The following is a 16,561-nucleotide window of genomic DNA, read 5'->3' on the forward strand; positions in this document are numbered from 1 at the left end:
CCTTTGCTAACAGCCTCTTGGCATTTAGCTCATGCTGTAGAGGCTCATGCACTAAGCTCCAGAGGTCCCCGGTTCAATCCCTGCGACCGGGGTCTGTCGGCCTTACATAAGGATAGTTAAGCTGTGGAATAGGCTTCCAAGGGATCCCTGTCATTGGAGGTTTTTAAAAACAGGTTGGACAAACACCTGTCAGAGATGATCTAGGTTTACTTGGTCTTGTCTCAGCACTGGGGGGGGGGGGCTGGACTTGATAACTTCTCAAGGTCCCTTCCAGCCCTACATTTCTATTATTCTATACTCTTCCTTCAACACCTGATCCACTTAACAACAACATATAACACTTGATCACTGAACACCACAACTACTGTCAAAGAGCTGAGAACTATATTGGAACTCACTCATATTTGGCTCAGTCAGTTACAGTAGAAGTGCTCAGCTGGGCAGTTCATTCCATCTCCAGAAGAAGAACATAACAAACTAGCCTGAAAGGGGTAATTGATTTTAAAGAGTCCTGCTTCTTTCTGTTCCTGAGGAAAGAGCAGTGCTTAATTTGTAATGAAAGAAGTGCTAGTGCTCAAGCTATATATATATATATATGAGTGCCAAGCCTAGAGGTGCCAGGGCAGAGCACTGGGAAAGAGAATTGGATCAGTTGAAAAATCTGCTTAATATAATATAGAAGTGCCTAAGTGACTTTCACTGAGATTTGTGCTCCTAAGTCATACAGGTGCATTTGGAAAAACCCAGCCTAAATTAGTAGTAAAAGCTGTAGGACACATTCTACCCTTGATTTTTTGTGCAGAATGCCTGCTAACATGAATGCTTTTTGGGTGAGATGCATAACTACAGCCACCTCAATCAGGAGCTAGAATTATGAAGTGGGATGCCTTTTTCTGTCTACTGCACCTTTACATTTAAAAAAACAACAACCCCAAAACTCAGTGCCCATGTGCAGTGACAGCAGCCAGTTTGTTCAGTATTGCTTCTCCCTGTTCAGAGACCCCTACTGTGCTCTCTGTTGTGCAGCCTTGACTTTTGTTCTTATTGTTTTTCTTACATTAGGATGTTGTTGGATGTTGCTAAGGGTCGTGTGTTAATCCAGGTAACATGGCCAAATTCTAGCACTGCCTCTTGTTTGCCTACAGTTTCAGACAGATCCAGTATTCGCTTCCTAAACCAACTGTAGACTGTTCATCAATTGCTGTGTTCAACCCCAGAGGTAACATGTATTACAGATGTGGCCAGAATTGTCTCTCTGTGCCCGTACACCATGCAAGGGTGTCGAAACTTAATATTTATGAAGTGCTTTGAGACCCATGGATGAAACGTGCTAGAGAAAGCACAAGTATTTATTATAATCAGTATTTATACACACATCTTCTGGACTTGAGGGCTGCTATAACGCATCTAAAATAATGAGTTTGCTTTATGAGAAATTACCAACTCAAAAGGTCACAAAGGTGAAAAATGAATCCTGAATATATTCACTCTGAATATTATAAACTCTACTGATCCAGGCAAACACACTGCAGAGAGTTTTATTTGCTTCATAAATGAGTACTCGACTTGCTCAAGTAGCTATAACAAATGTTGGTTGCTGTTTGCAGAATGAATGTAGCAGTATGCCCCAAGAACAGTGATCTTCCACTCTCCTTCATCTCTAGTTTTCCATGAAGTATCTGTCTGGTGGCTTCTCCTGTGAGATAAGGCTCTGAGCTCTGCTGACACTGCTGTCATTCTCCCTCTTCCTATTTGCAGTGGCACTGGCAGAGTGGCACTCATCACCTCTTGAAAAGATGCAGTGTTCACTGTTTTCTCAATTCATTGAGCTCCTTGACCCTCTTCTTTCTGACACATGTGAAGTGGTCCTGGGAACATGACAGAGACAGAATCACTCTGCTAGTTTAAATAAGAATGCAGTATAAATAATCCTGGCTGTAGCTCTAGTACTCTGGGACAAAGGCAAGCTATAGTCCTGGTTCTCCACTGTTAGATGGGGTTTAGAGTTGCTGCTGTGGGAGTGGAATCAGCAGATCTTCATAGGTAGCATGTGTAACATTTAAAGCATAATACAAGAGATTTCAAATGCTAGAGGATCTTAAAAGAACTGGAAAGAAGCAGAAGAGCCTGCTGCTTAGAAATAACAATGTGATCGTTTTAAGACTCTTCTGAAGGTAGAAAATCTAGGCCATTTAAGGCACAGCCCTAAATGGCAATGGCGTTGCATTGCTCCAATGGGAGCATCGGGGGGGATAGTGCCCTTGCACACTTTGCACTCCCCTGCTGTGTGTGCCAGGAGAGAGGGGCCATAGTTTCTGTCACGCTGGTTCTGTGTGGCTTGTTCCTCCTGGAGCACAAGCATGGAACAGTCCCTTAATGGTGGAAAGTCCAGAATGCAATTGTGGCTGGCCCTTGAAAAGGTCCCTTTCACTTCAATGGGAGTTGTACTCACGTAACTGAAGGCAGAATTGAGACAGGAACACAGGGGAGAATGATAAAGCAGCTAAGGGCATGCAGCTGACTGCTTTTGTCTGCATGGATTTTAAACATGGGAGACCTAAGTAAATAGCTCTTTTTTCTGTCCTATACTACTGTCATCATAGGGCTTCATAGAAGGTAAAGGCCAACCAAGGGGTTTGAGACATTTACTATCAGGTTGTGACTAAATAGAAAGGAACTGTATTGCCAACCACAAGGGTCAGTGTAGAGTGTAAGGATGTTCTCTAACAGTGTTTCTCAACTTATAGGGCTTGCCTGCTTGGGGAGGCAGTGATCTGTTCAAGGGACGGGAAGGTGTGACTCATCTATTGACCAGTCAAGAAAACAGTTACTTTTTCCTTGGGATTCACCAATATAGCCATCAGTTGGAGACTGAATGTCCTACAAGGTTCTTGCCCTGTCTGCATGTTTAAAATAAGTTGCCAATGTTCTTTAAGATTTGAGTTTTTTATCCTTTTTTATTTTTTTTAAGTATTTACATCAGGGTTGGCTATGAATGTGGCTCTTACTGCACTTTCAGAGTAGATTTTGTCAGAGTTGTAACAAATGCATGAATCTTTTTCTTTCTGTATAACAATTCCTAGAGTGCATTATTCATCTTGAGAAACTGGGGATTTTCAGTGATGAAATATTTATATCTCAGCTTTAGATAGTATAATCAGGCCAACCATACCAACATAATATTCTTCCTTTCCCCACCTGTATGGCGTGGTTGTTACAAAGATGTGACAGACACACACACACACACACACACACACACACACACACACACACACACAAAAATGCAGATCAAAAGAGATCTGTTTCCTGGCTTCAGCCACATGACTTGAGCCAGAGCTACTATCACATGACATGGGTCAAGGTTACAAAAAAATTATCTACCCATGTTACATGGCAGATGACAATAGCCACTAACTTGAGTGACTACTGTAACTGTGGTGATGTGAAACTGATTTTTTTTCTGTGTTATATAGTTGAATTAAAAATGCTCCACCGGACATATGCTTATTGGCCCCAGTGCCTGCTTGTGAGCTGGCAAAAGAAGAGACTTAACAATTGTTTTTGATTCTGTGTCTTCCTGTATTGACTGCTAACACATACCTTGTACTGCATGTATACAAAAAACGTAGGGGGAAAAATCAATAGAAAACAAACCTTTCATGGATAAACACTGAGAGCAGGGAAACAGGCAGCAATGAAAATCAAATCAACAGAGCTTCAAAATGCTGGCAAACCTACAGCAAAGTAGGAAAAGGCAATTGACAACTCATCCCCTCTCTCCTTAATAGCAGGTTTAACTTTCCTCCACACCAAACTCCTGGAGTTTTGTTTAAAATGTAACTTAAATCCTAATCTGTCCGATGGCATCTGAGAGGCATTTAAAGTCACTTCATGGTCTCTCTGAGTGATAAAAAGGACCAGATAATTATTTTAAATACTTGGAAGGTCATTGAGATGCCAGCCATTATAAAGTTGCTAACTGTTACCACATGGTGAGATGCCAGTTACTTGCTCTTACATATAGAGAACTATACATATAGAGAGCAATATGTCAATGAATCTAAATGTATTTGGTATGTTGGAATATAGTGACAGTTGTTATGTATATCTCCACTGCCATTCCCTCAAGTTTTCTAATTGGTATGCTCTTCTGTTTTCTTCTCTTTTTAGTTGATGTCTTCCATGCTTCTGAGGGGGACACGCTTGTGATGTCACCCAATTTTTAATTTGCTACGTGCTCAAAGTATGGTGGCCGTGTTGGTCAATTAGCTTGTACTAGAAGTTGGGGGGGAAGGGGGCTTTATCATTTACTACTTATTTGGAGACACTATGGCCCAGTGGCTAGAGCACTGGACTGGCTCTCAGGAGATCCGGGTTCTATACCTGACTGCCACTGGCCTGCTGGGAGAGCTTGAGCAAGTCACCTGTAAAATAAGCATAATGATGCTGACCTCCTTTGTGAAGAGCTATGTGGTATTTTAATTAAACCGTTAATTTTTCTAAATGCAGTGAACGTGACACCTTTTTCTTTAGATGTACATTCACTGATAAAAGCAACTAGCGCTTTAGAGCCAGACAACAGTAATGGAGAAATAGCAAGTGACTGGATTGAAAGTGAGTCTTTGAATGAAAAGATGCAATGAAGTGAGAGCCATTACTGGGGTTTTCAGGCAACTAAATATGTACATATATTTCCCCATTTCAATAAGCACACACCAATAGATCTTCAGTTATTATGTGAACATGCATTCAATATTCTTGAAGTCTGTCCTGTTACATTTAGTGTGTATGATGCCTTCCGATGAAGGTATCCTAAGACAACCACTAAGGGTCACATAGTGACTACAGGATCTGAGGAGTTCCCTTGTGTGTAATTAACCCTATGTTCTTCCATAGAATAACAAAATGCATTTCCACAACCTCCTTTACAAAATGGTTTCTGGGCACTGCACTAAGTAGCTCAAGGGTTCCCAATTTGTTTATAGTATGGGACACCCCTTAGTACTGATATTGCAAATGGGAGTGAAGGTATCTAGAAGACAATCACATATCATCCTTGTAATGCACTGCTGTAATTGTTACACTTGTGAGAGTAGTATTTATGGATTTTTAGCTGTTTTCAGTGCAGTTAAGTAGATTTTCCTTTTGGGGGAAAGTTAATCACATCCTCTGTTTTCTCTCATCAGTTCTGTTTCTCTCAGCCAGAACTGAGGAGAACTGGCACCCTGTGACCAACCAGCTCTTTAAAAATGACCTGTGGTCCCTTGACCACAGTAGGAACTGTGGCAGTAACTTAATAAAGGAATTTTTGTCAATTTAGTTTAATCCCAAAATGTTGGTTTTGACGCAGCGAGTTTTAAAAAGAGCTAATATAAATACTTCCTCGATTTTTAACAAAAAATCAAAAGGAAAACAGGTTTTATTTTAATGATTCCCCTGTAGTATTCTGAACTCCTAAATACCATTGTTCTCAACATTAGTGGATTTATAGTTTCATCGGCCAAGCTGTGTGAAATGTACAAAAAAACAATATAAATGTTGAAAAGTAAATTAGATTTTCAAAATTTTCAGTTTTAATTGTCTAAGGTGATGTTAATTCTCTTAATACACAATATGATTTTTATTTTTACTATCTCTTGAAAGAATATTAATATTACACTGGAAATGCAAGAGAAACATAAGGGACCCTGTAGACATATCTTTGATTAATGCTGCTTTCAGGGGTCTAGCAACAGCTCTGCTCCTATATTCATATATAGAAAACAAGATAACTGGACTTGTATTTAAGATAAGAATATTATTGTCCCAATCCTGCAAAGACTTACAAACCAAATCAGTGGGACTACTCGCAGTGCATAAAGTTAATCATGTGCATAATCTTCGTAGGATCAGGACGTATCAGTTAATTAGCCAAGACTTAACTGTGCCAGGAAACTAAGTAACAAGTTAAATCACCAGGATATGAAATGGATAAAGATGGCCAGCAGGACAGGTAAAGCTGTGGCCATGGAGAGAGAGGTTCAATGAAAGAAATAACATTTGCAGCATGACTGCATCAGATGGTAAAGTAAAAGGTTTAGGAGGGAGGTAAGAAGAGGGTGTACTTAGACCTATTGGTCTCCAGGGTGAAATAGAAAAGAACAGCAGCAAATACTCAATACTCACAGTGATGGGCACATAAAAGTAGATAGATGAAAGGATGAAACAGTGATCATGGGTGATTTATTTTACCCTGACCGAGTGGAGTAATAACTGCAAATGAGCAAAAAAAAAAAAGTGTATGTTTCTGTGTAGGGAGATCAGGCAGAGCAGTTTCTCTATTAAACTACCAAGAGCAGTCTTTGTTTTGAATGGAATCTGACTCAGAAGGCAGAAAAACCTGTTCGCTGTAGACCAAAGATGTGTAAAGGAGTGCACAATAAATCGGAGACACTTCCCAACTCCAGAAAACATATTGTGGGAAAGGAGGAGGCATAGTAGGGCCCCCCCAAACATGCCATTGCATGGGTGCATTCCAAATCAATATGCTGTTTTTTGCTCGAGCCAGAGATGGAAGGGATTTCTCCAAGAAGCATGTATTCTGAAGGTTAGAACTGCGAATTTACAATAAAAACCAAAGCCAACTGCAAAACAATCCAATTGTGTTGTTATATACTGTATCCTAATGAACTTGTGTTCCACCTCTTCTGGCTGGAATTAGAACAGCTCAGCTATAGCTCATAGGTCTTATATTGCCAACAGATAACTGAATCTCATTTAGCTCCATTAACAGGGGTCTGCTTTTGGAGCAGGGTGGTCATAGTTCTGTCCATCTGAAAATCTAGAAGGCCAAGGAATGCTGTAGAGTGACCCCCATAAAGTCTTAGGTGGGTACATTCGTTAGCATATGTGGCAGATTTTTTTTAGAGCATATTGCACTAATGAATGCCCTGTTGAGATAAATTGGTATTAATGCCATGTAATGAATGGTGAAACTGAGGCAGAGAGGCTAAATGACTTGCTCAGAGTAATGCAGTTCCAGTGCCAGGCAGAACTCCATTTCAGGTTCTCAGTCCTATGTTAAACAAAGAACTTTAATAAGAACATTTTTCTTTAAATATCACTCAGGAGAATTAATGTAAACTAGCCCTCATGCCCCAGAGCCATACTAAGGGATTTTATAAAATAGAATCTGTCAAAAAGAAATGCACCTTCCTTGAAAAGCGGGGAGGAAAAAGCAAAAATCAATAAAGAATGAAATAAACTATTTAAACAGTTAGATAGACTCTGGCCTCATTTGTAATACCAGAGGCTAATTGTTTACATTTAAAATTAGATTCACCAAGTTAGGAGACAGTAAGCATACAGATTTAAAACTCAAGTTTGTTTCTCAAAGGTTAGGAGGTCTTCAAATACATGAAGCTTCCTGACCAGATAAACCTGTGTAGGCTTTTGGGGTTTTGTTTTTAATTGATTTTTTGGTTTGTTTTGAACAGCGCTATTACAAGGAAAGAGATGTGATAAAAAAGTCAGGGGGTGAACAAGTTTGAAAGAAACAAAAATAGTCTGCCTCAGACTTTCAGCAAAACGAATTGAAGTGAAACCACCATTCTAGGAGTTTTGAGAAACTCTTGATTTTTATTTCCATTGTTTTTCATTTTTGTCCTCTTCTGCCCTTTGTACATCCTGTTGGGACTGAAAGTGGAGGATTTCTGTGTGAGGCGGTTTATAGTATTTCCAACCCATATGTTAAAGCTGTTCTCATCAGAGTTCCAGCCTGGTTTTGCAAGTCCAATAGGTTCTGACACTTAAATAATTTTCAGTTTTAAAATTGTACTGTTGGTTCTTTATGTTATACAAACTGCCCAGAGTTACTCTTCGTTCGTGGTAGTTGTGATGTCTGTGTCTATGAAACTAGTATGGAGCTTCTTGTTTCCTGTGTACTATACCTTTATATCTTAAGCATTCTTCCTATTTTCAGTTTTCAGCCATTTTTGTTCTTGGAACTCAGCACAGACTGTTGGAGGAGAAATGCACTGCATGCCCTCTCATGGAGACTTCACAATTCTTCTTTTAATATTGCTCTGTGTGTATAAACCCAAATGATAGCAGCACATATTAAGATTGGGTTCTGTTGATATACTGACATATTGAAGTCAGTGGAGTTATGATAATTTACACAGTTGAGGTTCTGCCCCATAGTGCTGCAACATTGCATTTTGAAATAAAAGGCTAGCATGCGTTTGTAGACCTGCCACTCTTGCCTCCATTAAGACCCAGTGCCATGAAGGGTTCTTTGCATTATGGGTCTGATCCTGCACCATTGAAATCAATGGGAGCTTTGCAATTGACTATAATGGGTGCAGGATCAACCCCTGTGGATGAATTCCATCCCTTGTATATAAAGTTTACAGAATTCCTGAATGATTATTCCATAAATCATTCCTTATGAGGCATTAATAACGTACAGTCAGAAGACGTGGAATCTGATTATCTCTTGAATCTAATATTAATGAAGTTCAATGTTTCTTCTGAATTAGCAATACTACAGTAATACCATAATTAAATTTGAGATCTTTGCAACTAACATGTCAAGCTTAAACAGGAATGAACATATTTGTTGCCTGAAAAATGGAATAGAATCCAGATGGCACAAAATGATCTACACAGATAGGAAATTATAGGCAGCTTTTCTTTTTGAGAGCTAGGAAAAAATCCCATATGACAGAATGCTGACTTTGCATAATAATTCCGTAAATGTATAGAATGTCTCTTTCCTTTTGCTTCAGTCCTACATCTTACTTTTTGGCTTTTATTTCTCATCCTTTCCAAACTGTATATATCAAAAATGATAAAGCCTCTGAAATCAAAATCCCTCTACAACTTGGGGGAACTGTCTATGTACAACTAAAAAATTCTGTAAAAAGCGACAGAGTCCTGTGGTACCTTATAGACCAACAGACGTATTGGAGCATAAGCTTTCATGGTTGAATACCCACTTCGTCAGACGCATGGGTATTCACCCACGAAAGCTTATGCTTCGATACGTCTATTAGTCTATAAGGTGCCACAGGACTCTTTGTTGCTTTTTGCAGGTCCAGGCTAACACGACTACCCCTCTGATACTTAAAAAATTCTGGTTAGTTTTATGAAATTGTTGAATCATTGAATGCCTCAATATATGGTGAGTCAACATGAGTTAACAGGATTCCTGATATGTATTGCACCTCTCCCTCCCTACCACTATCCCTTTCCAGTTTGGAAGAAGCTGCAGAGCAAATGAAGGAAGTTCTTCACCTTAATGACTGGGCTCTGGTTGAACAATGGGTATGCAAAGGAGGGTAGTGAGCTGGGAAAACCAGTTCTACCAATGTGGATTGAAGGAAGCTGGTGGCTAAAGAGTGGAAAATACACACACATGTAAACAAAGCAGCCAGGTGATAGTGCTCATCTTTAAAGACTCAGAGGGATTCAAACAAAGGAAGCTTGGGCAGGAGAGAGGGACCGAGGGGCATGCTTTTATAGTAGAGGGATTATTTTTAATTGTGGACCAGCTGAAGGAGGAAGCTGGCTGGAGAGAGAGAGAGACTCCATGATTTGGAGAAGAAGCCATATGCAAGAGTGGGGATCCTGGATTCTGTAAGGGACTCTGGGGTAGGACCAAAAAATACTCAAAAGGAGTGAGGCAACTGAGGCAGGGAGATCAGTATAGGTGTGCTGTTTTGTCTAGATCTGTATATTTCTTATACTGTCTAGAGTAAAGAGTGATTGGCTTTGGAACCTTTTGCAAAGTCTGTGTGTTATGTGCTTCAATTCTCACATGTCCCTGGACAGGTAAACTGTAACCAAGAGTCCCTGCAAGGGGGGAGCTCTGGGTAAGTGTCTTGTTCAAGCTACCGGGGAGTCTGTAGGCATCAATGCTGGTCTTGGGAGCCAAGGGCAACTGGACAGGGAGGTCCCATTTCTGGAAAGGGGTAACAGAAAGAAAGCCGGTGTCCAGGAAATGTGCCAGAGAGGCCAAGCAAAGGGATAGTTATTCAGCTTAAGGCATAGATGTCTAGTGTAGTGGGACCCAAACATAGCAGCCTGTTGAGTGTCCAGCAAAGGGAGCTTTACCAGGGCTGTGAGATAGAGCTTTGGGAGAACTTCTCTGTTCCTTTGCATAATATATTATTTTGGAAGAGTGAAGCTCATTCTCATTGGTTTTTGCAGAGATTTATGGCCCAATTTAGAATAAATGGTACAGAGCACACAATGCCCTAAACCACACATTCAAAATGTACCTCAGCAGTAACTGAGGTTGTGTGTCTGTAACTTCTCACAATGCAAATATATCTCTGCAGGGTCACTGTCTGTAAACATAATTTTGAGAAAGGATCTGGTTGAAACATCTCTTGAAGTATGGTGACATACCAGTCCTACAATGTGGCATTGCTTATCTCTGAAACCTCTTACAGAAACACAGCAAAAAGTCCTTCAGCTTCTGTTAAGTCATGCCCATCACACCATGGGCAATGTAATGTTCTATCCCACTTCTCTGGGGAGCAAAAACCCTATCCTAAGTATAGTTATGACCCCAAAAATGGAAAAGTGCCAAAGAATCCAGGAGGTCTGCTAGGGACTTTGCTATTGCTGTTCAGATACTAGGGTGCTGGGCAGCAATAGAATACCCTTAGATATAGATATTATAAGTCTTTAACTTAAACTTCAGTGGGAGTCTAGCTCTAGATATCTAGGTATCTGGCTCTAGATGAAACTGTTACTATACACAGTTCCTGCAGTTATTCATATGGAATCATAACAATATCTGCTGTCTCTCACTGACTTCTCCTTCCTCAAAGCGTTGTCAATTCTTCAATATGAATTGCTTCCAAAGATTTCATGGCAGTGAACTGTAGGCAAGAACTGATTACTAAATCATTACAGCTTCCCCCGCCATGGAGGAAATACCACCTCATATTTGATCTGGATAATTGGGTATTACGGAAACATGCAGGATGTTCCTTTAGAGATCTGGATGTTTCAGAATTGTTCTGACAGCTGTTCAGAAGCTTTTCTTTGGGCAGAGAGATAAGCACAGTACCTCTTAATTGCGTAGTAATTACTGGAAATGCCGAAAGACATTGTTATGAAAAACTCACCAACCGTTTGCTTTTGCATCTGAGCAGCATGGAAACTGGCAGTGTAAGATGAGAAGCTGTATTTACTATGCAAAATGGGAATTTTTTCCACGTCAAGATGATTACGTTGATGACTGCAGGAGGTGAGTGCCTTGCGCTGGAGCGTGTAATGTTCATCACAGTATCTTCATGCAGATTTTCTGCATGAAAGGGAAAAAGAAGGGAGCTAAATTGGTTGTTTCACCCTTAAAGGTCTGAACCAATATTTACTGAAATCAGTGGAAAGACTCCCATTGATTTCAGTGGGCATTGGATCAGGACTTAAATCCCTTCACCATAGCTTGCACTGCCACTTGTCCACCACCCCTACGCATTGGGTGAGCTATTATTAGAGCTGCCTAGAGTGAGCAATTGAATGAAAACGGCAGTACACCTTCCTGGTGAGCCTTAGTTTTGGGACATGCCTGAAATCTATGAAGCAGGGCTAAGGCAATGAGAACTTAAACTTAACACCTTCCACTCTTCCCACCATTTCATTTCACAGGGTTATATAGGTTTTGCACAACTCTGCTTCATTAACTTCATGAGCTTGGTGTTTTTTAACCAGTCTACTTTTAACTTTATGTATTTCAAAGCATCTAATTCCATTCTACTCAAGATAAGGAGCAGAGAGCTGCAAAGGTGTTTTTCGTTGTATGCTAGAGTTTCCAAAACTTCTGAAAGCTGAGCCTCGTTCAGAAAAAAGAAATCAACCAGGTCCCCGTAACTCAGCCATGTGTTAGAGCAGTGGTTTTCAACGTGTGGTCAATGGATCCCTTGGGGTCCACAGACCATGTCTAAGATTTCCAAAGGTATCCACACCTCCATTCAAAATTTTTTAGGGGTCCACAAATGAAAAAAGTCTGAAAACGACTGTGTTAGAGGCCTACCCATGTGAATGTAGACCTCTTTTGTACCCACCCTTCTATCCCTTTGTTGAGAAATGCTGGTGAAGATATTCATAATGTGATGCTTATTTACCTTTTTGCTTACTCTGAGCCGCAAAGTACTTTAAATGTCAAAATTAACAAGATCATCACAGGCTTCTGAACTAGCACTTGTTGAAATCAGTGAGGAAATTCATGCTTCAGAGCTATTATGTCTGGTTGTCTGCAAACCCAGGAAGAGATTAATGCATTGGTTACACTCAGGTCTCATTTTGAAGATCATCTTCATGAGTTGTAACAGCGAGAGACTTTCTTTTTTGATTGAAAGCAGAGACCCTGAAGAGGTCTGTTTGTGCCCCACAGCTGGCCCCTCATCCCTCAGGTTTGGGAAACGCTGTTAGAAGAGATCACTTTTCAACTCTGATCCAAATATGTTCAAAGAGTAGAATCATTTTTGGGGTCAGCAGAGTCTGCTTCTGTGCAAAACTATCACTCCACCAGGCTTGTAGTCCTCCTAATGGCATAGCAGGTCAGATCTGTAAATGTAACACACTTGTGCTTGGAAACTGGGTGCGGTTTAGCAACGTGTGAGAGGTTTTTCACCATATGCATCATTATTTGTATTCTGTTGAATGGACATACAATAGAACCTTAGTTAGGAAACCTTGGGAACAAAGGTTGTTCAGAACTTATGTTGGTTCTTGCAAATGTTTACGCTGAACATTGACTTAAGACCGCTTTGAAACTTTACTATGCAGAAGAATAATGCTACTTTTAACCATCTTAATTTAAATTAAAAAGTACAGAAATTTTCCTTATCTTGTCAAATCTTTTCTTAAACTTTCCCTTTTATTTAGTTTAACACAGTACTGTATTTGCTTTTTTTCCCCCTCCCCTGCTGCTGCCCGATTGCATACATCCGGTTCCGAATGAGGGGTGTGGTTTACTGGTCAGTTCGTAACTCTGAGGTTCTATAGTATCAGAAAAGCATTCTGCAGCATTACATATTCCAAACATCTGATGGAATTAAATGCCATGATGCTCCTCAAATACATAATCAGAGACAATAAAGAAACTAGAGAAGGAAAAACCCTATTATGTGACCCAGTCCTCTCCCCATCAGTGTAGGACTTTACCATAGAATATATCTTTCTATGCTGACAGGACATCCACTGTTGCACAGTTCATGTGCACATGTGCTTCTGTAAAGCTGTGCTCTCGATTGTGAGGAATAATCAAAGGAAAACAAGGACAGAACAGGAATCTTTAATTCTGCCCCTTGTAATGGTCAGGGGACTTGCGACCAGCCAGTCCTGTTCAATTTATCAGACCCACCTTGGAAGGGATCAGATGTTCCCTTTTGAGGGCTGAGATGCCTCAGTTGAAGGAACTGTAGGAGGTTGGCTCCTGTGACTAGCTCTGGTGAGAAGGGAAGAGTGAAAGGCTTCTGGAAGCCTGCATTGATTGTGAGTTTGTTACTCTTTGCAAGTTCTATTTGAATGTGCCCTGGAAGAACGGCCTGAAAGATCTGGTGTGGCAGAAAGTCCCTCAGGGACTGGAAACAGACCAGCACCTCACAAGGAGGACAAAAAGAACAGGAGAACAGAGCCTGCCCAGAATTTTATGGGAATTCCTGGCCATTCCAGGAATCCAGGCTTGAACTCCCCAGGTTAGCAGGGAGTAGGAACACTATGGAAGCTACATGCTTAGTCCCTGAAGATAGCTGAAAACAGCTTTGATGGTGTTGGGCACAAAAGCCATTTGGGTAGTAGGTGTGATAGAGGCAGTAGGGAACATCAGGATCCTCTGGAGTCTTCTTCTTATTCTTTTTTCCATTCCAAAAAGAGTGAAAGAATCACTTCAGTGGAGTGGCACTTGCCCGTGCTATGAGGCCCTTTGTATTTACTGAACATTTGTAGACACGCTTCCAATTTGAGGAAGAAATAGCAAGCAGGTTACTGCTATAAGAAATTAATTTCCTCTTTCTTCAAGTACAAATACTTAATTCTGAACTGAGCCAAGCAATTGGGGGAGGGGAATAATTCCTTCTACCAGTGGTGAGAGAGACCTTGCTGGAGCATGAAAATCCCTCTAGGATATGAAAGGATGAGCTGTGCTTCTTATCACCTCCAGTAGGTTTTACTGAATTTATGCACTCCGTAATTAGATTGATACCAATAATCTGATTGCAGCTTGGTGAGTCAGTGCTTTTCCAGTAAATAATAAAATATATAACAGCAGCATTTCAAAGCCTATGGGCTAAATGTAATATAATCAGCTTCTTTCACAGAGCAGCTGAATTTAAAGCTTAAGCAGTTGAGTATTTTTAAAACAAAAATTTAGATCCTGTTCCTGAATAATGGAGATTGTGAGTTTTACCCATTCCCTCAGTTCTGAAGTATTAACACAGATAAGCTGAATATAGTGCAGCCATGTATTTGAAAGGAACACAAACCAGTTTATTTTCTCTCCACTTGTCTTAATTCCTGCATAATGGAATATCAGAGTTGTATATCTCTTTCATACATATGTTGTCATATCCCTGTCTGTGGCAATGCTCACGCCATCCCAAAATTAGAATGAAAAATTAAAGTTCTTTGGGCTTTAATTATTTTTGCTATTGAACCTCCAGGTCTGTTTTGAGGTAATAGAACAATAAGAACTTTCCTTTAAAAAGGTCTCTCCTGAGATAATAGAGGAAGCCTAATCTCTTGCCGCCATGAATCTATCGTAGTCTAGATGTTTTGCCCAATGCGCTCTGCTGAATCGTCAGTCTGACTGAAATGCCTTTGGCATAAAAGGATGGGAGGGTGGGAGAGAGAAGGTGACTATATGCAAGGATGTAGACAACCTTTTTTTTTTTTTTTTTTTTTTTTTAGTTGGGGGCTATAGTTAATTAATAGCATAGTTGATGAGTATCACATTAATGAGTAGTATTGCACCATGACTAAAATTGTCTACTTCCAAGTTTCTCAGTGTTTCTTTATGCATGCAATCCTTACATTTCTGGTGGGGCTTAAGATCCCAGTTGTCCAGGACCATGTTCTACTATTTTTGTTGCTGCCTGTTCCAGGGAATGGTTTGGCCCAGGGTGCAACTTCGAGCATCCTTATGGCTCTTACAGTTTGCCCTTGAGTGCCTGTGACCCCATGGGGCTGTTTCAGCTGCGGGGTTTTCAGAGTGCAGTGGTACAAGTAGTGGCTAATGTGTAACAGTGAAGCTATTAACAGTTTATTGAGGAGAAAGATTTGTTGAGTGGTTATAGCCGAGGAACGAGAGTTGGGGTGAAATCTGGCTGTAATGAAGTCAATGGCAAAACTTTCATTAATTTCAGTGGAGCCAGAATTTCACCCTTGGTTCCTATTCCTGATGCTGCCACTGATTTGCTGGGTAATCTCTCTGGCAAGTGAACCACTTACACTCAACGCCTCATCTTATCTGCGAATAGTGGAACAAACCCAGGGCCACTTAGAATCACATGGTTGTCACAATGCTGCTCGTCATGGCCTCTTGGAACTTCACTGTAGCTGGGTGGCTAAAAACTAAGATCTTCCTCCTACAGAAGTCCTGGCTTCTGCCATTTGAGCTAAAGGAGCATTTCTGTGACACAGCTGAACTGTTCTGATCCCATCCAGCAATAAAACAATACTTCCCAGTGCACCACAATACTTGATCCACCTTTGTTAAAGCACTTTGAGATCTTTGGGCAAAAGTTGTCACCAAATGCGAAGGATTGTTACACACTGAGCTTTGCATCTCTGGGTCTGCTCTTCAGGTCTGAGTTAGATTCATAGATTCTAGGACTGGAAGGGACCTCGAGAGGTCATCGAGTCCAGTCCCCTGCCCGCATGGCAGGACAAAATACTGTCTAGACCATCCCTGATAGACATTTATCTAACCTACTCTTTAAATATCTCCAGAGATGGAGATTCCACAACCTCCCTAGGCAATTTATTCCAGTGTTTAACCACCCTGATAGTTAGGAACTTCTTCCTAATGTCCAACCTAGACCTCCCTTGCTGCAGTTTAAGCCCATTGCTTCTTGTTCTATCCTTAGAGGCTAAGGTGAACAAGTTTTCTCCCTCCTCCTTATGACACCCTTTTAGATACCTGAAAACTGCTATCATGTCCCCTCTCAGTCTTCTCTTTTCCAAACTAAACAAACCCAATTCTTTCAGCCTTCCTTCATAGGTCATGTTCTCAAGACCTTTAATCATTCTTGTTGCTCTTCTCTGGACCCTCTCCAATTTCTCCACATCTTTCTTGAAATGCGGTGCCCAGAACTGGACACAATACTCCAGCTGAGGCCTAATCAGCACAGAGTAGAGCGGAAGAATGACTTGCTCACAACACACCTGTTAATACATCCCAGAATCATGTTTGCTTTTTTAGTACGAAACAAAAATATATACAGACTACAAAATCATCCCATAAGCATTTTCCAGGACTTCTGCTTCCCCCAATATATTGTGTGATGATTGAAATTATTATTTTTGCTTTGGTAATCAGAGTGGAACACATGGGGGAAGTTTAGTT

At 40.6% G+C, this 16,561-nt stretch overlaps 1 protein-coding gene across 2 annotated transcripts in view; it reads right to left on the reverse strand.

Moving 5' to 3' along the window:
* Nucleotides 1-1,386: 1,386 nt before the first annotated feature.
* The window catches only part of AKAP7 (A-kinase anchoring protein 7), a 165,676-nt gene continuing 150,501 nt past the window's right edge, over nt 1,387-16,561 (reverse strand). The window contains exons 8-9 of one of the 2 annotated variants that reach the window (XM_054022686.1): nt 11,121-11,299; nt 1,387-1,868 (exon numbers count right to left, since the gene is read on the reverse strand). In XM_054022686.1, coding sequence (XP_053878661.1) covers nt 1,806-1,868; nt 11,121-11,299 — 242 coding nt within the window. In that variant the 3' untranslated portion in view covers nt 1,387-1,805. The remainder of the gene's footprint in view (nt 1,869-11,120; nt 11,300-16,561) is intronic. The other variant, XM_054022689.1, reaches the window with a different exon arrangement.

This window comes from Malaclemys terrapin, chromosome 3, assembly GCF_027887155.1.
Source record: "Malaclemys terrapin pileata isolate rMalTer1 chromosome 3, rMalTer1.hap1, whole genome shotgun sequence".
Classification (NCBI taxonomy): Eukaryota; Metazoa; Chordata; order Testudines; family Emydidae; genus Malaclemys; species Malaclemys terrapin.